This window comes from Megascapheus bottae, chromosome 18 (assembly GCF_031878675.1).
Source record: "Megascapheus bottae isolate mThoBot1 chromosome 18, mThoBot2.hap1, whole genome shotgun sequence".
Taxonomy (NCBI): Eukaryota; Metazoa; Chordata; class Mammalia; order Rodentia; family Geomyidae; genus Megascapheus; species Megascapheus bottae.
Genome location: NC_143526.1, coordinates 47,824,570 through 47,848,617, shown reverse-complemented (window position 1 = coordinate 47,848,617; position 24,048 = coordinate 47,824,570). Strand labels below are relative to the sequence as shown.

Here is a 24,048-nt window from a genome sequence, read left to right as displayed (position 1 = left end):
GTTTCTAGTGGAGTCCAGGACGGAGGAGTGCCCATTGGCTGTGGTGGTCTGCAAGTTGAGGTTTCTTGGAAGGGTTTCTAGGCCCTGGGCTCGTCTTCTGGGGTGAGGTAAGTTTCTGTGCTGGATGCCTAGAGGGCTCTAAGCCTTGCTGTAGAGCCTGGGCCAACCTAAGAAGGGTGCCAGGATGTGCAGGGGAAGTGACTGAAGGAGGCAGACGTCTGGGCTAAGCTCCTGTGTCTGTGCACGTGCACAGGCTCCTGGCAGTTTCCCGCTGACCTTTGGGAGGGCCCTTGCTGTGCCCATCCCCCACAAACTCTGACGGGGGCAACATCTTGGTCCCCATTGCAGCTGCAGCGCTGGGGCTCTGACTTGTTTCTGAACTGGGCACTGGGACCAGGCACTGACTGACCACACATCAGAGCTGAGGGACAAGGGATCTGAGAGGGGCATCCCGTTGGGAGGACTGTGGTCCTGGGCAGAGGGGCCACAGTGTTGTCACCCTGAAGCCTTTGCAGCTGTTCTAGCCAGGCGGAGATGAAGAGGAACGCTGGACCAGCTGCTCCCCACTGCCATCTCAGGGCTCCTTTGAGGCTCTGCCTCCTGCTGTGCCCCAGCTCCAGGCCCAGCAGCCCTTCCTCCCTCCTCAGCTCCGAAGCAGCTCCCAGTGCCCAGTGAGCCAGCGCCAGGGTAGGAGCCAGCTGCTCTGAGTGTGAAGGGGCCGTGTGGCTGGCGCCCTGGGCTCAGGCAGCTCTTCCCTGTCTCCCCCAAGGCTGAGGCTGCTTGCAGCTGGCGTGCAGGCTGCCTTTGGCCCCTTCACGGTCCTGGCTGCTTCAAGTGTTTCTGATCTGCTTAAGGGTGGAGGAAGGCAGAGCCTGAGGAGCTGTGCTCAGCCAGCCTGGAGGCAGCCTGCTTATTCTTACATAATGCCTTTCTGTTTTGTTCTAGAAGAGCAAGGCACCCTTCTAAGTGCTTCACAAACCCCCTCCCACTGTCTTCCTCTCACTTAACAGGTGAAGAAACCAAGGTTCAGAGAGACCACATGTGCACTCAAGTTCCTCCTGTGAAACACAGGCACACATGTTCCTTCTGTGACACTGTCACAGCACCATTTTTCTAGCAGCTAGAGCTAAACAGCAGGAAAACCCTGCGGGCGCTTTGTGGAGCCCAGCTGCAGAGCCCACCCTAACACTGCGAGCAGATGGCTGCTCAGAGCCCTTCCTGTCTTTCCTGGGGTGGGGTTCACACTCTTTGCTGTGATTCTTGTCTCCCTTTTCCATGAGAATGCCCTTTCCTGGGCTTTATCTGGCAGAGTAGAGAAGGAGTCCAGGCCTCTGGTCTCTCCCTAAAACGGCTTGGCGGCTCCATGGGGCCATACCCCACAACCCACTCCCCGTGGTCTTGCTTCCTCCACCAATACTTAGTGTTAGTTAAGATGTCCACAAACACGAGACACAAATATCAAGTCCAGCTTGGACTCAAGGGCTTGGTGTTACCTGGGGGCCGTTCTCTGCAGCGTGAACCCAGCTTTAGCCCCACTTCCCCCACCTACGCCTGCTTTGCTCCAGGTTGGCTAGCTCAAGCCTACTGCACATCTGGGCAAGTGGGGCACTCAGTGTGTCTAGGTTAACAGCAGCCAGGGCTCGGTGTTGAGCAGGTAGCTGAATGCTTGCCTTCAGGAGCTGTCTCCAAGGCCCTGAGAACTGCCACATCTACCCAGTGACCCTGAGCTACACAAGCCTGGGCCACCCCCTGGCCCATGTCCTGCTGGAGGATCAGAGCAAGGCTGACTCTAGATCAAAGCCACCGTTTACTCATTAGTGAAGGTGGGTATGGCTCTCGCTAGATGCCTGGGCGGTGAGGGGCTGTCAGGCCCTCGGCTGACCACGTGGCAGGGGCCGGGTGAGCATCTGACAGACAAGGAAGTGAGTGGCAGTTTCTGACTTGGTGAGGATCCAGAGCAGGGGGCGGGACGGCAGGGCGAGGGGCCGATGGGCAAGGCTGTCAGCCAGGGCACCCCTGGGGAGAGGCGGCCACTGACGCCAAACAGGAAACAGTATTCTGGGTAGAGGGAACCCCTCGTGAGAAGGGGCACGAAGGCAACTGTGTGCCAGGAGGGAGTTTGGGGCAGGGGTTGGGATGCTCTGAGAGTAGGCGGCCAGAGGGCCTGGATCTGGAAAGTATTTGGATAATGTCAAAGTGCCAGAAGAACGTGGGCATGGAGCGTGGGCGGTGAGGTCACAGCCACCAGGCCTCCGCAGCCCTCAAGCCCACGACAGCAGACCAGAGACCATCATACTGCTTCTTTCCTTGCCTGGAGCAGTGGGAAGGAGTGTGGAAGTTCCCCTTAGGACAAAGGAGGGTCTCGGGTGTGGAGCTGCCTGGACTAGCGCAGGAGCAGAGCCCTGGAGGCCCTCAGCCCTCTTCAGAAGGTGTCAGCCTTTGGCCACTTCCAGGGCCACCTCTGCTTCTTGGCTGTCACCTGTGTCAGGGGCTTCTGTTGTCAAGGCATGAGTCTGGGAAGCACAAGTCTATTTCCTCGTGCAATTAGCTGTTTGCCAAAGCCCGGGGGAGCTTGTTGAGAGCTCTGGTTCTTCTTAAAAAACTATAAATTAAATTTCTATTGACTTTAGCCAATAGGCGTTAGTGCAAGATGTCTAAAAAAAAATCAATGCTTTCATATCTTACATCTTTCCCCTATTTGCCTGCTCTTCTTCATGTGCTAGGTGGACACAGTCCTTCCTCCCCCTGATAATGGAAAATTCCTTTTGGGGGGGGTGGCTGGGCCTTTCTGCCTGGGTAGGCACTTCCTGTTGTCTAAATTACAGGACTGAAACAGCAGCAGCTCTGGCCCAACTTAGTGATTGAGAACCTGTCTCCTCTCATCTCCCCAAATTAAGTGTTGTTTGTTTTTGGCTGGCAGAGCTTCTCCCCTCCGGGCTCCAGCTGGCTCCTTTGTCTTCCTGAAGGCTATCTGGAGAGGAGGTCTCCTTTATCTGTTAGGAGGTGATGGGGAGGGGGTCAAGATGTGCTGTTTACTGGGGCCACTGGCCCTTCCGGCCAGGGGGACCAAACATGGATATGGATGCCACACACCTGACAGCTGGGACCTGGGGCGTGAAACCTGGGCTTCCTAGCAGGAACCCCAGCAGCTGGGCAGGGTCGGGGAAGGAGAAGCTGGCAGGTTTCCGGCTCAGAGGAGCAGGCTGGTTCCCGGGGTGCTGAAGGGACAGCTCCCGGCCCCGAGGCTGCAGCGCGGCTGAAGGCAGCCCACTGCCTAGACCAGGGCACTCCAGCTGGAGCCAGGCGTCGTGTGCATTTTAATTTTTCCACTCCCCAATTCTGGAGTCCTGTCGATGCAGCCTTGGCAAAGGTGGCTTGTGTCTGAAAGCTTTCCCCATCTACTTCCAAGTGAAATGGAGTTCTTGTTGCCTGCATGAAGCACACCGCTGAGTTTGTAGGATCTGCTTCATGGAGCTGTGGGCAGGTGGGTGGGGGGAAGGGGTACCCAGGCTGTTGAAAGCTCATGCCCCACTGTGGCGAGGCACAACACTGAGGGCATAAATGATTGATGAGGTGGCTCACTGGGAGGGAGGACATTCTAAATAGAGGAAGCAGAGGGTTCTAATCCTTGATGCAGGAGTCACGCTCTGGAACCTTCTTGGATGTGTCAAAGCTGCTAATGCAGGCAGCGGAGAGGACACAAGGCCAGGGGGCACACAGACCACTGAACACCAAGCCAGGTCTCTTTCTGTACCCACCCCTTGCATGTTCAACAGCTCCCAGGAGGTTGTGGAGTTATCTGAGGGCTCCTCCTTTTCTTCTGAAAGGCAAAACGGAGGGAGTGGAGCCTCCCGACGCTCCAGGACTCAAGCACTTTGAGCCTGACCCTCAGCTCAGTGTCAAGCACCTGCCAGAGGTACTGGGAACACCTGGGAACCAGCTCTGACCTCAAACCTGAGAAGTTGCTCTCGCAGGAGGCAGCAAGCCCAGGGCTTCTCCTCAGCAGGAAAAAAGTTGTTAATTACTGGGAGTTGAGTCTCAGAGACTCTTTTGCCCAGGCTGGCTTTGAACTGAAATCCTCCAGGCTTCAGCTTCTGGAATAGCTAGGATTACAGTACAAGCTGCCTGGTTCCAGGCTGCATCTTAAAATAATACTAATAATAATATGTATTTTTAAAAAGTGAGATCTTGTGGTGCTGGTGGAGGTGGGAGGAGGCTGGAGAGAGTCGGGTGATACAGCTTTCACCCCGCTTCCCAGTATGCAGAGGGGGGTGTGGTGCTGGGACTGAGTGGTCAGCTGGCAGGACGCAGAGGTGGCTTCCTAGGTCCCAGGGGAGGCTCACAGGAGGCCCTCGGGTCCCAGCACATTCTCCCATCCCAGGGGGACACCTGTCCATGACTGTGTCCTGTGTCTTGGCTCAACATCTCTGTGGCCTCTATGCTTCTCTGGTGAGCTCCTGCCTCTGCCAAGGGGCCTTCTGGGGGTCTGCAAAGTAAAGTCTAGGGCTTCCAGGCCTCCAAGCTGGTTTCTCCTTGGTAGAGGTGTTTTTTTTTTTTTTTTTTTGCCAGTCTTGGTCTTGAGCTCAGGGCCTGAGCACTGTCCTTGGACTTTCTCAAGGCTAGAGCTCCACCACTTGAGCCTCAGCACCAGTTCCAGCTTCTTTTTTTTCTTTTTTTCTATGTATGTGGTACAGGGTCTTCGTGCATGCTAGGCAAGCACTCTACCACTAGGCCAAACTCCCGGCCCCTTGGTAGAGGTTTTTTTTTTTTTTTTTTTTTTTTTTTTTTTTTTTTGCCAGTCCCAGACCTTGAGCTCAGGGCCTGAGCACTGTCCTTGGACTTTCTCAAGGCTAGAGCTCTACCACTTGAGCCTCAGCACCACGTCCGGCTTTTTTCTATGTATGTGGTACCAAGGAATCGAACCCGGGTCTTCGTGCATGCTAGGCAAGCACTCTACCACTAGGCCAAACTCCCGGCCCCTTGGTAGAGGTTTTTACCTCGACCTCTCTGCTTGCTCCCTGGCCTCTGTGAAAGCCATGTCATCTTTTTTTTTGTGTGGGTCATGGGGCTGGAACTCTGGGCCTGGGAGCTGTCCCTGAGCTCTTCAGCTCAAGGCTACCGCCCTACCCTTGAGCTAAGAGCCTCAGGTCCTTTTGTGCCCGGGCTGGCTTGGACCCCGGATCCTCAGATCTCAGCCTCCTGAGTAGCTGGGATGACAGGGTGAGCCACGGCGCCGGCCAGGCCGTGCCATCTTGAGAGCCACTCGCGCCTCGGCCCAACCTCCAACGGTGTCTCGGGAAGGCGCCCCAGACGCTCCCTGGGCACCCACCGTGGGTGTCTGCCCGGACTCCGAGAGCGTGGGTCCCTGCGCGCCGCGCCCCACCCCGGAGCTGGGCGAGGGGCGCCGATGCGGACCTGGCCCCGCAGGGGTGAGCGCAGGGCGGGATGCCCGGGTCGGAGCGGGGTCCGGCGGCTCCGCGCTCCGCGAGGCGGCGCGGGGCGGGGCCGGAGTCGACGCGGGCGGCGGGGCGGGGCGGGACGGCGCGGGGCGGAGTCAGCGCGGCCCCCGGCCGGCGAGCGTCCGCGCGCGGAGCGAGGTGCGCGGAGCGCGGTGCCCGCAGCGTCCCCGCGCGCGGCCGGGCCCGGCAGGACCGCCGCCGCCGCCGCCTCGCCTGGGCCATGCGGCTCCCGGGCCCGGGGCCTGGGCTGGGGCCCGCGCCGCCCCCCGCGCGCCGTCCGCGCTGAGCTCGCGCCCGGCCGGGGCGCCGCCCGGCACCATGGTGCAGAAGTCGCGCAACGGCGGCGTGTACCCCGGGCCGAGCGGGGAGAAGAAGCTCAAGGTGGGCTTCGTGGGGCTGGACCCCGGCGCGCCGGACTCCACCCGCGACGGCGCGCTGCTCATCGCCGGCTCCGAGGCCCCCAAGCGCGGCAGCATCCTGAGCAAGCCGCGCGCGGGCGGCGCCGGGGCCGGGAAGCCCCCGAAGCGCAACGCCTTCTACCGCAAGCTGCAGAATTTCCTCTACAACGTGCTGGAGCGGCCCCGCGGCTGGGCGTTCATCTACCACGCCTACGTGTGAGTGCCCGCGGCGGGCGGCGGGGCCGAGTGCGCCCGCCCGGACCCGGCCCGGCGCTGCGGCCCCAGCCTAAAGCGAAGGGCAGGGGTCCCGGTGGGGGCGCCGGGCTGGCCACCCGGCAGGGTGCGTGCGCTGCGCCCCAGCCCCCGAGGCCCCTCCCCACGGCCCACTGCGCGAACAAAGGGCCGGGGAAGGGAGAGCGGTGAGGCTGGGGGCTCCGGGAGAGGGCCAGGCGCTCGCTCTCCTGTGAGCTTCTGGACTGCAGAGGTGGGGAGGGGTCCTACTACCGCCCCAGTTCACCCCCTCCTGGCGGGCTGCAGCCCCTCTCCCCTGCCGCCGCCCCTCCCCCAGGAGCAGAAGGCCGGGTCTGGGTCCGTCCCGGGACCCCAGCCCTGGCTCTGGAGTGGGCCTGGGCCCGGGGTCTGCTTCCTCCCTGCTCCTGGCTTGGCTGCAGATATTATTCGTGGTATTTACGAGTTGCTCCTGGTGTGGATGCTGGCTTGTCCCAGCTAACCAGGGACACAGGAAGAGCACAGGACTCCGCCATTTTGTGTGAAAGGGTATTTTGGGATGGAAGCAGGGAGCAGGCTCTGGGGAAGTCTTCCACCAGGTACCCCTGGCACCTCTGAGGTGTGTGCCATGGTTGTGCCGCGTGTATGTTATGTTCTGGAACGTGATGTGTGAGGACTGGGCGGGGGGCAGGTCCAGGCTGTCTTCACGGCTGGTGCCTTAGGAGTGTCCACCGCCTTGGGCGGCTTCTGTGGGCAAGCTGGAGACTCCAGAGTGGGGGCTTCCCTGGCAGCAGTGTGAGGGTCCCTGTCACCCCCAGCCACCTGTGCCACCTCCTCCAGCAAGGGGGAGCAGGCTTTCCCCATCCAGGCGTTAGTCCCTGGAAGAACCCAATGGTCCCTCTGCCACTGCTGCTTCCCCACTCCCCAGACAGGGGGCCAAAGGGCTTCTGTTGGGACTGGAGGTGGCCGGTCAGGGCCTGGTGCTGTAGACAGGACAACACTCCGAGTGCAGGGACTGGTTGTGGTCCTTGTGGGCTGGCATCGCAGTCTGTGAGTCTCCCTGGTACCAGGAGCCCTGTGTGTCCCTTGATCAGGTCTGGTCAGCCCCTCTGTCTCTGCTGCCTGCTTCCTCAAAGTGGCAGCCTGCAGAGCTGGTAGCCATGTGTGTGTGTTTGTGTGTGTCTGTGTGTCTGTGTGCATGTGCAGATGTGCAGGGTGGTAGTGTCTTGCCAGGAGGACCTTGTTTCCTCATGGAATACCCAGAGTCAAATACCTCCAGAGCTGCTAGCCAGTGTGTGCGTGCGTGTGTGTGTGTGTGTCTGTGTCTGTGTCTGTCTGTTTGTCTGTCTGTGTATCTGTGTGTGTGTGTAGGCATGCAGGGTGGTAGTGTCTTACCAGGAGGACCTTGTGTTGTCCTCATGGAATACCCGGAGTCAAATGCCTCCAGAGCTGCTAGCCAGTGTGTGCGTGTGTGCGGGCGTGCGGAGTGGTCGTGTCTTGCCAGGTGGAGCCTGTGTTGTCCTCGTGAAATACCCCGAGTGAAGTCAGCTCCAGCACAGAGCAGCCTCTACCACTGCAGCAGAGGAGAGCTCAGGTGAGACTCTTACCTTGGAGGCCACCCACCTGTTCCGGCCCTCCTCCACTGCTCGCCACGCCCCCCAGAGCTCCTCTTCATAGCTCCCTGGTAGGGAGGCTCAGCAGGGAGATTTCTCCTTGCAGAGAGGGAAAGGAAGGAGGAAGAGTGTAGAGCAGGGTCTTTGGGCCCTGACTTTCGAAGACAATCAAATTTGTCTCAGAACCTCTGAAAGCCTCTGTTTTCTTGTCAAGAAAGTGCAGACAGCAATGTCCTGCACTCCGGGCATTGTAAGACCAGCTAACAAGGGTGTCTGCCCTCAGTCAGGCTGTCAAGTGGGGGCAGGTGTGACGGTGACATGTGCCCAGACCTTGTGTCCCCTGCTAGACCCCACGCACGGCCTGATGCACGGGCCTTTGGTTTCCTCAGTGCTTAGCAATGGGATGGCGTCTCTTCTCTTCTTGGGTTGGACAGCCTGGATGGAAGAGGGCCCCTCACAGTCTAGGCAGTGCTGGGCTCTCCTGAGCCACCTCCCTCTCTTTCCCTCCCTCCTTCCCTCCCTCCCTCCCTCCTTTCCTGCTTTTTTGCCGGTCCTGGGGCTTGAACTCAGGGCTGAGCACTGTCCTTGGGCTTTCTCAAGGCTGGCACTCTACCACTTAGGCCACAGCACCACCACATCTGCCTTTTTCTATATATGTGACACCAAGGAATGGAACCCAGGGCTTCATGCATGCTAGGCAAGCAGTCTACCACTAAGGCCCCAGTGCGCTGGTCTCTTGACCATTCCTGTCAGAGCCCTGTGCTCAGGCTGTGCTGGGCAAGGTCCTGCAGGGCTCCTGTGGCAGGGCTGTGGCCACTTTGCATTACTTGTGAGCATTTCCAGAAGGGTCTGTGGGACAGGCAGAGTCCCATACCCAGCCCGCGGGCTGTGTGGACACAGCAAAGGTCAGGTGGGGTGGACACGGGCTCTCATGGGGGCCCAGGTGAGCTCTTGGAGTCACAGTTGACCCTCCCTGCTCATGGGAAACTGGCCTTGTCCTCCCGTGACTCTGGTAGGGGAGGGAAGGGGACACAGGAGGTAACAGGACTGCAGCCACCAGGGCGCCATGGCAGGGAGACCCAGGGCCTATTGGTCTTCCTGGGTAAGCTGTAGGCGGGCCTCTGCCTCAAGAGAGGGGGGCTGGGGGAGCAGGCCGCACACCCTTCCCAACACCCTTCCCAACACCCGTGTAGGGGGTCCAGGAGGAGCTGGTGTTTACAATCAGTTCAGTGGAATCGCAGGGGCCGAGCGAGTGCCCAGGCACTCCTCTGAGACCTGGGTCACCGTCGCCCCTGAGTGCGCCGCTCATGGTTGGCCCTGGTGTTCTGGGGGCCAGGACCGCTGTGGGCTGCCTGATCTGTGGTTGCTCCGCATTTCAGGGAGTCCCCACCCAGTCAGGGCCTCCCCTCTGAGTTCCTTCCCCTGCCTGGGCCAGACAGCCCAGTGGGGTAGAGTCCACGCTACCCTCGGTCCCTGGGTCCCTGTCCTCAGCCCTTCTCACCCCTGTGTTTGCTTTCAAAGGTAAAAGGAGCCCTCTGAGGGGCCCCGGTTGGGTGGGGGCTGCCACAGCCGAGGGACAGGTCAGGCCTCTGCTGCTCGGAGAGGCCCGAGTCGTGAGTGGTGGCCTGCTGGCCTCTTCTCCAGCGTGGCCCTCCCGAGCAGGAAGTTCCTATTGAATCTTATGGAAATCTCCCCCAAAGTGCAACTGCCTCAGTGGTTTCCAGGGAGACCTGGCTTCCTGGGGCCTGGGCTTGTCCAGCTTCCAAATCTCTTTGTAGAATTTCTAACCCTAACAGCAATTTAAAGTAATTACTCCAAGACAATGGAATATTTTAAATCAGTCTGCCCTGGTTACTCAGGGGGGTAAATTTCTAAACATTCTTGTTTCTGCACAGTAACAGAACAAATAGTTAATTAGCAGGCTGGCAGGGAGCTTTCTGGGCAGTGTCAGAGACTACAGTGGGGGGAAAAAATCTTAGTTTTATTAAAGATGTATCTGAATTAGATATTCAAATCAGTCCCCACACAGCTTCAGGAGGACACAGGACATGGCCCGTGGACCATACTGGGTCACCTGCATTGGAGGCCTTTCTCCAGTTCTTAATCGTGTTTGAACCTGGCACGCAGTGGGGTCCAGAACATGGGCAGAGTCCAGAGGAGCCACGACCTCAGCTTTTTTAGTTAATAAATGAGTTGCTGACTCTGGTCTGTACAGCATGCCTACGCGGGGGGCTGAGAGTGCCCAGGGGGCTGGGCTGACCTGGCCTGTGGGTTTCACAATCTGTTTGGCAAGCCTGCGGCGTGAGATGGGGCTGAGCTCGGGAAACATGAAGTCTAGGGCTGAGTGCTCTTAGGGCAGTGCCTCGTGGGGCCTGACTGGATTTGAACCGGTGAGGGCTGAGTCGTCGTGGGGAAGGGTGTCTGTGCTGTGCTCTCGGAGCCTGTCTCTGGGGTCAGTCTGAGTGGGCTGGGACAGAGCCCCGGTTTGGGAGGGGGTGGCCGGCTCCAGATGGGTGCTGCCACCCTGGTTGGGCTGTGTCATGGTGGTTGTGGTGTCTGTAGGGTGGGTGCCTGAGGAGACTTCGCCGTGCATCCTGGGTCCGACTGCGCACAGTGCCCTGGAGAAGCAGACAACCTTGCCCTGGGTTGTTTTAGATGCGCCAGGTATAAACAGCAACACTTAAATGTGAGACTGCTGGTCAGCGTGTGGGCTGTGGACGGACGCAGCCTTAGACCTTCCCCCTGGGGTCTGGCCCTCCACCTCCCTTGTTAGTGGGAGCCTTTGTGTGTGTCGCAGCGTGGGAGGCCTGAGAGTTGAGAATGAAGACTGTGACCAAGGCTCCTGTTGGCATTGCCTCCCCTGCGGAGTTGCTCCAAGTCCTGGACCCCAGCTTCCTTGCCATGGAGGGGGAGTGACAGCCTTGGGTGTGGCAGGGGACTGTGTCATGGAAACCATGTGGCACCGTGCTTGGTGGTGCTGAGACCTGCCACTGTCCAGAAGACCTGCCACTGTCCAGAAGACCTGCCACTGTCCTGATGACCTGCCACTGTCCAGAAGACCTGCCACTGGCCTGAAGACCTGCCGCGGTTCTGATGACCTGCCACTGTCCAGAAGACCTGCCACTGTCCTGAAGACCTGCCACTGTCCAGAAGACCTGCCACTGTCCTGATGACCTGCCACTGTCCAGAAGACCTGCCACTGTCCTGATGACCTGCCACTGTCCTGATGACCTGCCACTGTCCAGAAGACCTGCCGCTGTCCAGAAGACCTGCCGCTGTCCTGAAGACCTGCCACTGTCCAGAAGACCTGCCACTGTCCAGAAGACCTGCCACTGTCCTAATGACCTGCCACTGTCCAGAAGACCTGCCACTGTCCAGAAGACCTGCCACTGTCCTGATGACCTGCCACTGTCCTGATGACCTGCCACTGGCCTGAAGACCTGCCACTGTCCAGAAGACCTGCCGCGGTTCTGATGACCTGCCACTGTCCAGAAGACCTGCCACTGTCCTGATGACCTGCCATTGTCCAGAAGACCTGCCACTGTCCTGATGACCTGCCACTGTCCTGATGACCTGCCACTGTCCAGAAGACCTGCCACTGTCCTGATGACTTGCCACTGTCCAGAAGACCTGCCAGGCCTGCGTCACCGAGGCGTGGAGGTTGGGGTGCCACCGCCTGTCCTAGGCAGTGCCCTGCAGCCTTCTGACCTCAGCCAGGCCCTCGGCACATTCTCATGCCATCAGTTAAGTGGCTTGACCTTGACAGTTGATTGGGGCCGCCAGGTAGGTAGGGGCACACGTCTGCATGTGAGAACTGGGTTCTGAACGCTGGAGGCTGGCTGTGTGCCATCCAGGAGCTGGCCACAGGGGTGTGGCAGTTCCCTGGAGCAGAGTTCTTGCTCTGCATTTGCAGGAGCTCAGAGGCATCATGATGAGTGGCCCGTGTGCCACGTCCTTGGGAGAGTGCTCGGAGGAGAGGCACCGCTTGGCATGCAAAGCACGTGGGGGGGGAAGGAGAAACCAGCCAGCCAGGAGGTGAGCAGGCACTTCCCAGGCGCTTCCCGTAAGCCTCGGACTACGTGTGACTCGGCTGGGTGCAGCCAGCAAGGCCGGCCACTTCCCAGTGAGTGCCACCCCAGAGTGTGGGGACCCGTGGAGCACAGCCTTTTCCCTGCAGGCGCCCGGGCGGAGGTCTGCTCTCACACAGCGATGTGCTGACAGCTCCTTGAGCAGAGGCTTCTGAAAATGATGCCTTGCTTGCTTGTGACGCACCAGGCAGAGCTGGAAGAGGCAGCCGGGTGGCACCTGTCCAACAGCCCAACCACAGTGGGCACAGTGTAGCTGGACCTGGAGTGGAGGGTGGGGGTGCAGGCTGCTCTGAGCAGTCTCCAGGGAGCAGTCCCGGGCTGGCTCACAGCCGTGCACGGCTGACTCCAGCCGGGTCCTCTGTGTGCCGGCACTCTGCTTCCGGCTGGCCAATCTCTGGGAATCGAGTGGGTCCTCTTGTGGATGTGAGTCGGCAGGGGTTTTGTGTCTGCGTGTCCCAGTGGGATCTTGGAGAGGAAATTCTACTAGCAGGCTGAGCACAATGGCAGAGGCGGCCAGGGCACCAGGCTGCAGCCCTGGCACAGAACTTGGTTGCAAGAGTCTTCTGGGCTCTTTGTATTCATCCTCTTTATCACTCCATTCCCAGGGTCCAGGCAAGTGGAGGGATAGGCATGCAGGTGACATGCGGAGAGGGATGTGGCTCCGGGGAGCATGCGCTGTCCCCCGCCCCTGTGTCCTTAGGCCCACGTCCCCTGGCCATCCCTGCCCATTGTTCTCAAGTGGCCGACAGGAGGGGCTGCCGGCCCGCCTCAGCTCCCGCACCAGCTTCTCTGCGTAGAACGTGAGGGCTGTAGCAGAGGCCTCTCTGAGTAGGGCCTGAGGCAGAGTGGGTTCTAGATCCTCTCGCCACTGGATTCTGCCAGCTACCCGACCAAAGCAAATTAGGTCTTGTTTCTTCTTGCATTACTAGGGGCAATTTTGTGACTGTCCAGCAAAGTGACTGCTCCAGGACATTCTGGGAGGAGTTGTTGGAAATAGCACCTGCCGCGTCTCGCTCTGCCTCTGTAGAGGGGCTGGGGCCCGGTCTGGGCCAGCCTGGGCCGCCGGCTCCTGCCTCATCCTGGTGCTTAGGCGGGAGAGCTGCTCTCCAGCTTCCACTTGGGAAGTTATTTCCAGGGGAGTAGGAGGCAGGGGTTCTGGTAGTGAGGGGCAGTGAGGAGCTTGAGAGGCAAGGCAGGGAGTGGGAAAAACTGGTTCAGAAGGCTTGTGGATAAGGAGTCGTGGCTCTGAGTGCGGGGGGCTCTGAGCTATGCTGCGGGAAAGTCCCCACGACTGCCCAGCTCAGTGTGCAGAACCACGAGCCTGGGCTCAAAGCCAATAGGTCAGCGTCCCGGGCACAGCCCTGCCTCGGGGCGGGCCCGGGGGTGGAGGTGGGGAGGGGCTGGCCCAGAGCTGCTGAGTGCCATTTGGAGCTGACCTCCCTATCCCCCAGGCAGCCTGGGAGGTGTCTTGGTGGACTGGGTCGGGTGTTGGGGCCAGGACTGCAGACTGTGCCCCCCTCCTCATCTCCTTCCAGAGTAGGTCTACTTCATAGAAAACACACCTCGAAAACCCGCGGTGGGAAAACGCTGAGAGAGATTAGAACGTCTGGTGAGGGGGTAGAGTGCCCGGCAGCTACCAAGTTTGATACCAGTCTCAGATTAAACCAAGTCACTCCTGGTCTTGTTCTGGCTCAGCGCACGTACCTCAGACTCTGGCATGACTGCGTGTGCTGCCTGCAGTGTGTCTGTCCCGACGTTGTCCAGCCGAGTGTGCGAGGCCCCCCCTCCTTCCCAGCACACAGATGCACCTCTGCCAGGTTCCTCATTCATGGACACTGAGGCCAACTCCAGGGTTTCCCTCCCACCAGGAGTGCCACACCAGGGCTGCTTGTGGGCAGATGCCCTCACCACACCCGTCCACGTCGGTCGGAAGGATTCCGGAGGAAGAAGGGCTACTCTGAAAATGTGCTCAGTTCCAGTCACGTTTTTCCTTGAATCAGACAGCAAGAGTCGCGAGGCAGCTCTGTATGCATTGTGTGTGGGAAGTGGCCAGAGGGCCCTGCTTTCTGCCTCTTCTGCTCAGGGGGCTGAGGCAGAAGGCCAGGAGATGGGCAGAGAGGGAGGCCGGCTCTGGGGTGCTGGCCATGGTCCTGAATGTGTGTCTGCCCTGCTGCCTCCTGGGTGAAAGTCCTCTTGCCATAGTTCTCGGGTGGAGCTCTTTGAGGGTGCTGGCTTTGGGGAAGGGCGGTGTTTGTGGGGCACTGCCGAGGCGGAGCGTGATTGTGGGTGGCTCTGTCCTTCCTAGTCTGGTGACCCCACATGCATTGTGGGGCTCCATGTCATGGAAGGCACAGCACCTTGGAAGGAGGACGTGTGGGGGGGTGGTCTGGGCCTGAGGGAGATGGCTGTGGGGCTTCTGCCTGGCCGGCTTCCTTAGTCTGCTATAGAAACAACTGGTTATGGCTGTCACTTTATTATCTTGTCAGAACCAGGGCTTAACCTCAGGGTCTCATACTTGCTTGGCTTGCTTGCTCCACTGGCACTCTGCCACTTGAGCCATATCTCCAGATTTTTGCTGGTTATTTTAGGGAGAGATCTCAAAAGACTTTTTTTATGAGATTCTTTGAACAGCAGCCCTCTGGATCTCAGCTGCCTGAGTAGCTAGGATTCCAGGGGTGAGTCACGGGTATTTGCCTTATTACCTCTTTCTCTCTTTTTTTTTTTTTTTTTTTTTTGTCAGTTATGGGGCTTGAACTCTGGGCTTGGGCACTGTCCCTGAGTTCTTAAGATCAAGGCTACTGCTCTACCCTTTTAGTCACAGTGCCACTTCTGGTTTTCTGGTGGGTAATTGGAGATAAAAGTCTCATGGACGTGGCTAGGAGTTTGGCCTAGTGGTTAAAGTGCCCCGTCTGGCAGCCTGTCGTATTCCCAGGCCTTCACCTGTCCCCAGGCGTGTCCCGTCTGGCAGCCTGTCATATTCCCAGGCCTTCACCTGTCCCCAGGCGTGTCCCGTCTGGCAGCCTGTCGTATTCCCAGGCCTTCACCTGTCCCCAGGCGTGTCCTGTCGGGCAGCCTGTCGTATTCCCAGGCCTTCACCTGTCCTCAGGTGTGTCCTGTCTAGGTGGCCCATTTCCATACACTTCACATCTCCTGCTATGGAGCAGGTAATGAAATGTCCTTGTTCCTCGTAGTGCCCATCAGTACAGAGCTGGGGTGATGCCTGGACTGAGAGCCAGGCTGACAGGAGAGGATGAAGGTCAAGACAAGGTCCTGTTTGTGGATGGAGCCTTCCACCAGTGGAGGTGAGCACGTGGCCAGGATGAGTCCACCAGTGGAGGTGAGCACGTGGCCAGGATGAGTCCACCAGTGGAGGTGAGCACGTGGCCAGGATCAGTCCACCAGTGGAGGTGAGCACGTGGCCAGGATGAGTCCACCAGTGGAGGTGAGCACGTGGCCAGGATCAGTCCACCACTGGAAGTGAGCATGTGGCCAGGATGAATCCACCAGTGGAGGTGAGCACGTGAACAGGATGAATCCACCGATGGAGGTGAGCACGTGGCCAGGATCAGTCCACCATTGGAGGTGAGCACGTGGCTAGGATCAGTATACCACTGGAAGTGAGCACGTGGTTAGGGGGAATCCACCACTGGAGGTGAGCACATGAACAGGATCAATATACCACTAGAGGTGAGCACGTGACCTGGATGAATCCACCACTGGAGGAGAGCACGTGGCCAGGATCAATATACCACTGGAAGTGAGCATGTGGCCAGGATCCATATACCACTGGAGGTGAGTACGTGGCCAGGATGAATCCACCACTGGAGGAGAGCACGTGACCAGGATGAATCTACCACTGGAGGTGAGCATGTGACCAGGATCAATCTACCACTGGAAGTGAGCACATGGTCAGTAGGAATCCACCACTGGAGGTGAGCACATGGCCAGGATCAATATACCACTGGAAGTGAGCACATGGTCAGGAGGAATCCACCACTGGAGGTGAGCACGTGAACAGGATCAATATATCACTGGAGGTGAGCATGTGACCGGGTGAATCCACCACTGGAGGTGAGCACGTGGCCAGGATCAGTCCACCACTGGAGGTGAGCATGTGGCCAGGATCAATCTACCACTGGAAGTGAGCACGTGGTCAGGAGGAATCCACCACTGGAGGTGAGCACGTGACCTGGGTGAATCCACCACTGGAGGTGAGCACGTGGCCAGGATCAGTCCACCACTGGAGGTGAGCACGTGGCCAGGATCAATCTACCACTGGAAGTGAGCACGTGGTCAGGAGGAATCCACCACTGGAGGTGAGCACGTGGCCAGGGTAAATCCACCACTGGAGGAGAGCACGTGACCAGGATGAACCCACCACTGGAGGAGAACACATGACCAGGATGAACCCACCACTGGAGGAGAGCACGTGACCAGGATGAACCCACCACTGGAGGTGAGCACATGGTCAGGAGAAATCCACCACTGGAGGTGAGCACGTGACCTGGATGAATCCACCACTGGAGGTGAGCACGTGGTCAGGATGAATCCACCACTGGAGGAGAGCACGTGGCCAGGATCAGTCCACCGCTGGAGGTGAGCACGTGGCCAGGATCAGTCCACCGCTGGAGGTGAGCACGTGACCAGGATCAATCTACCACTGGAAGTGAGCACGTGGTCAGGATGAATCCACCACTGGAGGTGAGCACGTGGTCAGGATGAATCCACCACTGGAGGTGAGCACGTGGTCAGGATGAATCCACGACTGGAGGTGAGCACGTGGCCAGGATCAGTCCACCGCTGGAGGTGAGCACGTGGCCAGGATCAGTCCACCGCTGGAGGTGAGCACGTGACCAGGATCAATCTACCACTGGAAGTGAGCACGTGGTCAGGATGAATCCACCACTGGAGGTGAGCACGTGGCCAGGATGAATCCACCACTGGAGGTAAGCACGTGACCTGGATGAATCCACCACTGGAGGTGAGCACGTGACCAGGATCAGTCCACTACTGGAGGTGAGCACGTGACCAGGATGAATCCACCACTGGAGATGAACATGTGGCTAGGATGAATCCACCACTGGAGGTGAGCACGTGACCAGGATGAATCCACCACTGGAGGTGAGCACCTGACCAGGATGAATCCACCACTGGAGGTGAGCACGTGACCTGGATGAATCCACCACTGGAGGTGAGCACGTGGCCTGGATCAATCTACCACTGGAAGTGAGCACGTGGCCAGGGAATACTCATCAAGGCGCAGCCTTGAGCCTGGTTCTGGGTGTAAGGGAGAGGCCTGGCCACTCCTCACAGGTGGTGCCTGAGCTGGGCAGGCCTGCCAGAGGCCCCCGTCGGAACCACTGTTGGGTTTGAGTGTGGCCTGAAGGTGTACTGAGCCAGGAGGAGTAGGGGATGCATCCAGAGGCCCTTGGGTATATGTTGCCTGGAAATGGAGGGAGGTGCCCTTTTCCCTGGATGATGGAAGGAGATGCCCTTTTCCCTGGATGATGGAGGGAGATGCCCTTTTCCCTGGATGATGGAGGGAGATGCCCTTTTCCCTGGATGATGGAGGGAGATGCCCTTTCCCTGGATGATGGAAGGAGATGCCCTTTTCCCAGGATGATGGAGGGAGATGCCCTTTTCCCTGGATGATGGAGGGAGGTGCCCTTTTCCCGGGATGATGGAGGGAGATGCCCTTTTCCCGGGATGATGGAGGGAGATGCCCTTTTCCGTGGATGATGGAGGGAGATGCCCTTTTCCGTGGCTGATGGAGGGAGATGCCCTTTTCCCTGGATGATGGAGGGAGATGCCCTTTTCCCGGGATGATGGAGGGAGATGCCCTTTTCCCTGGATGATGGAGGGAGATGCCCTTTTCCCGGGATGATGGAGGGAGATGCCCTTTTCCCGGGATGATGGAGGGAGATGCCCTTTTCCCTGGATGATGCAGGGAGGTGCCCTTTTCCCTGGATGATGGAAGGAGATGCCCTTTTCCCTGGATGATGCAGGGAGGTGCCCTTTTCCCTGGATGATGGAGGGAGGTGCCCTTTTCCCTGGATGATGGAGGAAGATGCCCTTTTCCCTAGATGATGGAAGGAGATGCCCTTTTCCCTGGATGATGGAAGGAGATGCCCTTTTCCCTGGATGATGGAGAGAGATGCCCTTTTCCCTAGATGAGGGAAGGAGATGCCCTTTTCCCAGGATGATGGAGGGAGATGCCCTTTCCCTGGATGATGGAGGGAGATGCCCTTTTCCCAGGATGATGGAGGGAGATGCCCTTTTCCCTGGATGATGGAGGGAGGTGCCCTTTTCCCTGGATGATGGAGGGAGATGCCCTTTTCCCTGGATGATGGAGGGAGGTGCCCTTTTCCCAGGAGGATGGAGGGAGATGCCCTTTTCCCTGCATGATGGAGGGAGATGCCCTTTTCCCTGGATGCTGTAGGGAGATGCCCTTTTCCCTGGATGATGGAAGGAGATGCCCTTTTCCCTAGATGATGGAGGGGAATGCCCTGCTCCCTGGATGATGGAGAGAGATGCCCGTTTCCCTAGATGATGGAGGGAGATGCCCTTTTTCCTAGATGATGGAGGGAGGTGCCCTTTTCCCTGGATGATGGAGGGAGATGCCCTTTTTCCTAGATGATGGAGGGAGGTGCCCTTTTCCCTAGATGATGGAGGGAGGTGCCTGTTTCCCTGGATGATGGAGGAAGATGCCCTTTTCCCGGGATGATGGAGGGAGATGCCCTTTTCTCTGGATGATGGAGGGAGGTGTCCTTCTCCCTGGATGATGGAGTGAGATGCCCTTTTCCCTGGATGGTGGAGGGAGATGCCCTTTTCCCTGGATGATGGAGGGAGATGGCCTTTTCCCTGGATGATGGAGGGAGATGGCCTTTTCCCAGGATGATGGAGGGAGATGGCCTTTTCCCTGGATGATGGAGGGAGATGGCCTTTTCCCAGGATGATGGAGGGAGATGCCCTTTTCCCTGGATGATGTAGGGAGATGCCCTTTTCCCTAGATGATGGAAGGAGATGCCCTTTTCCCTGGATGATGGAGGGAGGTGCCCTTTTCCCTCGATGATGGAGGGAGATGCCCTTTCACCTGGATGATGTAGGGAGAAGCCCTTTTCCCTGGATGGTGGAGGGAGATGCCCTTTTCCCTGGGTGATGGAGGGAGTTGCCCTTTCCCTAGATGATGGAGGGAGATGCCCTTTTCCCTGGATGATGGAGGGAGGTGCTTTTTTCCCTGGATGATGGAGGGAGATGCCCTTTTTCTAGGATGATGGAGGGAGATGCCTTTTTCCTGGAAGATGGAGGGAGATGCCCTTTTCCCAGGAAGATGGAGGGAGATGCCCTTTTTCCTGGATGATGGAAGGAGATGCCCTTTTCCCTGGATGATGGAGGGAGATGCCCTTTTCCGTGGATGATGGAGGGAGATGCCCTTTTCCGTGGATGATCGAGGGAGATGCCCTTTTCCCTGGATGATGGAGGGAGATGCCCTTTTCCCTGGATGATGGAGGGAGATGCCCTTTTCCTGGGATGATGGAGGGAGATGCCCTTTTCCCTAGATGATGGAGGGAGATGCCCTTTTCCTGGATGATGGAGGGAGATGCCCTTTTTCCTGGATGATGGAGGGAGGTGCCCTTTTCCCTAGATGATGGAGGGAGATGCCCTTTTCCCTAGATGATGGAGGGAGGTGCCCTTTTCCCTAGATGATGGAGGGATGTGACCTTTTCCCTGGATGATGGAGGGAGATGCCCTTTTCCCTAGATGATGGAGGGATGTGACCTTTTCCCTGGATGATGGAGGGAGATGCCCTTTTCCCTAGATGATGGAGGGAGATGCCCTTTTCCCTAGATGATGGAGGGATGTGACCTTTTCCCTGGATGATGGAGGGAGATGCCCTTTTCCCTAGATGATGGAGGGAGGTGCCCTTTTCCCTAGAAGATGGAGGGAGGTGCCCTTTTCCCTGGATGATGGAGGGAGATGGCCTTTTCCCTGGATGATTGAGGGAGAGGCCCTTTTCCCAGGATGATGGAGGGAGATGCCCTTTTCCCAGGATGGTGGAGGGAGATGCCCTTTTCCCAGGATGATGGAGGGAGATGCCCTTTTCCCTGGATGATGGAGGGAGATGCCCTTTTCTTGGATGATGGAGGGAGATGCCCTTTTCCCCAGATGATGGAAGGAGATGCCCTTTTCACTGGATGATGGAGGGAGATGTCCTGTTTCCTGGATGATGGAGGGAGATGCCCTTTTCCCTGGATGATGGAATGAGATGCTCTTTTCCCTGGATGATGGAGGGAGATGCCCTTTTCTGGATGATAGAGGGAGATGCCCTTTTCCTTAGATGTTGGAGAGAGATGCCCCTTTCCCTGGATGATCGAGGGACGTGCCCTTTTCCCTGGATGATGGAGGGAGATGCCCTTTTCCCTGGATGATGGAGGGAGATGCCCTTTTCTCTGGATGGTGGAGGGAGGTGCCCTTTTCCCTGGATGATGGAGGGAGATGCCCTTTTCCCTGGATGGTGGAGGGAGATGCCCTTTTCCCTAGATGATGGAGGGAAATGCCCTTTTTCCTGGATGATGGAGGGAGGTGCCCTTTTCCCTAGATTATGGAGGGAGATGCCCTTTTCCCTAGATGATGGAAGGAGATGGCCTTTTCCCTAGATGATGGAGGGAGATGTCCTTTTCCTTGGATGATGGAAGGAGATGCCCTTTTCCCTGGATGATGGAGGGAGATGTTCTTTTCCCTAGAAGATGGAGGGAGGTGCCCTTTTCCCTGGATGATGGAGGGAGATGGCCTTTTCCCTGGATGATTGAGGGAGAGGCCCTTTTCCCAGGATGATGGAGGGAGATGCCCTTTTCCCTGGATGGTGGAGGGAGATGCCCTTTTCCCTGGATGGTGGATGGAGATGCCCTTTTCCCAGGATGATGGAGGGAGATGCCCTTTTCCCTGGATGATGGAGGGAGATGCCCTTTTCCCTGGATAATGGAGGGAGGTGCGCTTTTCCCTGGATGATGGAGGGAGATGCCCTTTTCTCTGGATGGTGGAGGGAGGTGCCCTTTTCCCTGGATGATGGAGGGAGATGCCCTTTTCCCTGGATGGTGGAGGGAGATGCCCTTTTCCCTAGATGATGGAGGGAAATGCCCTTTTTCCTGGATGATGGAGGGAGGTGCCCTTTTCCCTAGATTATGGAGGGAGATGCCCTTTTCCCTAGATGATGGAAGGAGATGGCCTTTTCCCTAGATGATGGAGGGAGATGCCCTTTTCCTTGGATGATGGAAGGAGATGCCCTTTTCCCTGGATGATGGAGGGAGATGTTCTTTTCCCTAGAAGATGGAGGGAGGTGCCCTTTTCCCTGGATGATGGAGGGAGATGGCCTTTTCCCTGGATGATTGAGGGAGAGGCCCTTTTCCCAGGATGATGGAGGGAGATGCCCTTTTCCCTAGATGATGGAAGGAGATGCCCTTTTCCCTGGATGATGGAGGGAGGTGCCCTTTTCCCTCGATGATGGAGGGAGATGCCCTTTCACCTGGATGATGTAGGGAGAAGCCCTTTTCCCTGGATGGTGGAGGGAGATGCCCTTTTCCCTGGGTGATGGAGGGAGTTGCCCTTTCCCTAGATGATGGAGGGAGATGCCCTTTTCCCTGGATGATGGAGGGAGGTGCTTTTTTCCCTGGATGATGGAGGGAGGTGCCCTTTTCCCTAGATGATGGAGGGATGTGACCTTTTCCCTGGATGATGGAGGGAGATGCCCTTTTCCCTAGATGATGGAGGGATGTGACCTTTTCCCTGGATGATGGAGGGAGATGCCCTTTTCCCTAGATGATGGAGGGAGATGCCCTTTTCCCTAGATGATGGAGGGATGTGACCTTTTCCCTGGATGGTGGAGGGAGATGCCCTTTTCCCTAGATGATGGAGGGAGGTGCCCTTTTCCCTAGAAGATGGAGGGAGGTGCCCTTTTCCCTGGATGATGGAGGGAGATGGCCTTTTCCCTGGATGATTGAGGGAGAGGCCCTTTTCCCAGGATGATGGAGGGAGATGCCCTTTTCCCAGGATGGTGGAGGGAGATGCCCTTTTCCCAGGATGATGGAGGGAGATGCCCTTTTCCCTGGATGATGGAGGGAGATGCCCTTTTCTTGGATGATGGAGGGAGATGCCCTTTTCCCCAGATGATGGAAGGAGATGCCCTTTTCACTGGATGATGGAGGGAGATGTCCTTTTTCCTGGATGATGGAGGGAGATGCCCTTTTCCCTGGATGATGGAATGAGATGCTCTTTTCCCTGGATGATGGAGGGAGATGCCCTTTTCTGGATGATAGAGGGAGATGCCCTTTTCCTTAGATGTTGGAGAGAGATGCCCCTTTCCCTGGATGATCGAGGGACGTGCCCTTTTCCCTGGATGATGGAGGGAGATGCCCTTTTCCCTGGATGATGGAGGGAGATGCCCTTTTCTCTGGATGGTGGAGGGAGGTGCCCTTTTCCCTGGATGATGGAGGGAGATGCCCTTTTCCCTGGATGGTGGAGGGAGATGCCCTTTTCCCTAGATGATGGAGGGAAATGCCCTTTTTCCTGGATGATGGAGGGAGGTGCCCTTTTCCCTAGATTATGGAGGGAGATGCCCTTTTCCCTAGATGATGGAAGGAGATGGCCTTTTCCCTAGATGATGGAGGGAGATGCCCTTTTCCTTGGATGATGGAAGGAGATGCCCTTTTCCCTGGATGATGGAGGGAGATGTTCTTTTCCCTAGAAGATGGAGGGAGGTGCCCTTTTCCCTGGATGATGGAGGGAGATGGCCTTTTCCCTGGATGATTGAGGGAGAGGCCCTTTTCCCAGGATGATGGAGGGAGATGCCCTTTTCCCTGGATGGTGGAGGGAGATGCCCTTTTCCCTGGATGGTGGATGGAGATGCCCTTTTCCCAGGATGATGGAGGGAGATGCCCTTTTCCCTGGATGATGGAGGGAGATGCCCTTTTCTTGGATGATGGAGGGAGATGCCCTTTTCCCCAGATGATGGAAGGAGATGCCCTTTTCCCTAGATGATGGAGGGAGATGCCCTTTTCCCTGGATGATGGAGGGAGGTGCCCTTTTCCCGGGATGATGGTGGGAGGTGCCCTTTTCCCGGGATGATGGAGGGAGATGCCCTTTTCCCTGGATGATGGAAGGAGATGCCCTTTTCCCTGGATGATTTAGGGAGATGTTCTTTTCTCTGGATGATGGAGGGAGATGCCCTTTTCCCTGGATGATGGAGGGAGATGCCCTTTTCCCGGGATGATGGAGGGAGATGCCCTTTTCCCTGGATGATGGAGGGAGATGCCCTTTTCCCTGGATGATCGAGGCAGGTGCCCTTTTCCCTGGATGATCGAGGGAGATGCCGTTTTCCCTAGATGATGGAGGGAGATGCCCTTTTCCCTGGATGATGGAGGGAGGTGCCCTTTTCCCTGGATGATGGAGGGAGATGCCCTTTTCTCTGGATGGTGGAGGGAGGTGCCCTTTTCCCTGGATGATGGAGGGAGATGCCCTTTTCCCTGGATGGTGGAGGGAGATGCCCTTTTCCCTAGATGATGGAGGGAAATGCCCTTTTTCCTGGATGATGGAGGGAGGTGCCCTTTTCCCTAGATTATGGAGGGAGATGCCCTTTTCCCTAGATGATGGAAGGAGATGGCCTTTTCCCTAGATGATGGAGGGAGATGCCCTTTTCCTTGGATGATGGAAGGAGATGCCCTTTTCCCTGGATGATGGAGGGAGATGATCTTTTCTCTGGATGATGGAGGGAGATGCCCTTTTCCCTGGATGATGGAGGGAGGTGCCCTTTTCCCTGGATGATGGTGGGAGGTGCCCTTTTCCCGGGATGATGGAGGGAGGTGCCCTTTTCCCTGGATGATGTAGGGAGATGTTCTTTTCTTTGGATGATGGAGGGAGATGCCCTTTTCCCTGGATGATGGAGGGAGATGCCCTTTTCCCTAGATTATGGAGGGAGATGCCCTTTTCCCTAGATGATGGAAGGAGATGGCCTTTTCCCTAGATGATGGAGGGAGATGCCCTTTTCCTTGGATGATGGAAGGAGATGCCCTTTTCCCTAGATGATGGAGGGAGATGCCCTTTTCCCCGGATGATCGAGGCAGGTGCCCTTTTCCCTGGATGATTGAGGGAGATGCCCTTTTCCCTAGATGATGGAGGGAGATGCCCTTTTCCCTGGATGATGGAGGGAGGTGCCCTTTTCCCTGGATGATGGTGGGAGGTGCCCTTTTCCCGGGATGATGGAGGGAGA

General features: G+C 57.5%; 1 protein-coding gene across 1 annotated transcript in view; it reads left to right on the top strand.

The window, feature by feature from the left end:
- The first annotated feature begins 5,777 nt into the window (after positions 1-5,777).
- Kcnq2 (potassium voltage-gated channel subfamily Q member 2) overlaps positions 5,778-24,048 on the top strand; it is a 38,015-nt gene continuing 19,744 nt past the window's right edge. Inside the window, exon 1 of the mRNA XM_090352738.1 lies at positions 5,778-6,073. Within this exon, the coding sequence (XP_090208864.1) occupies positions 5,778-6,073 (296 nt within the window). The remainder of the gene's footprint in view (positions 6,074-24,048) is intronic.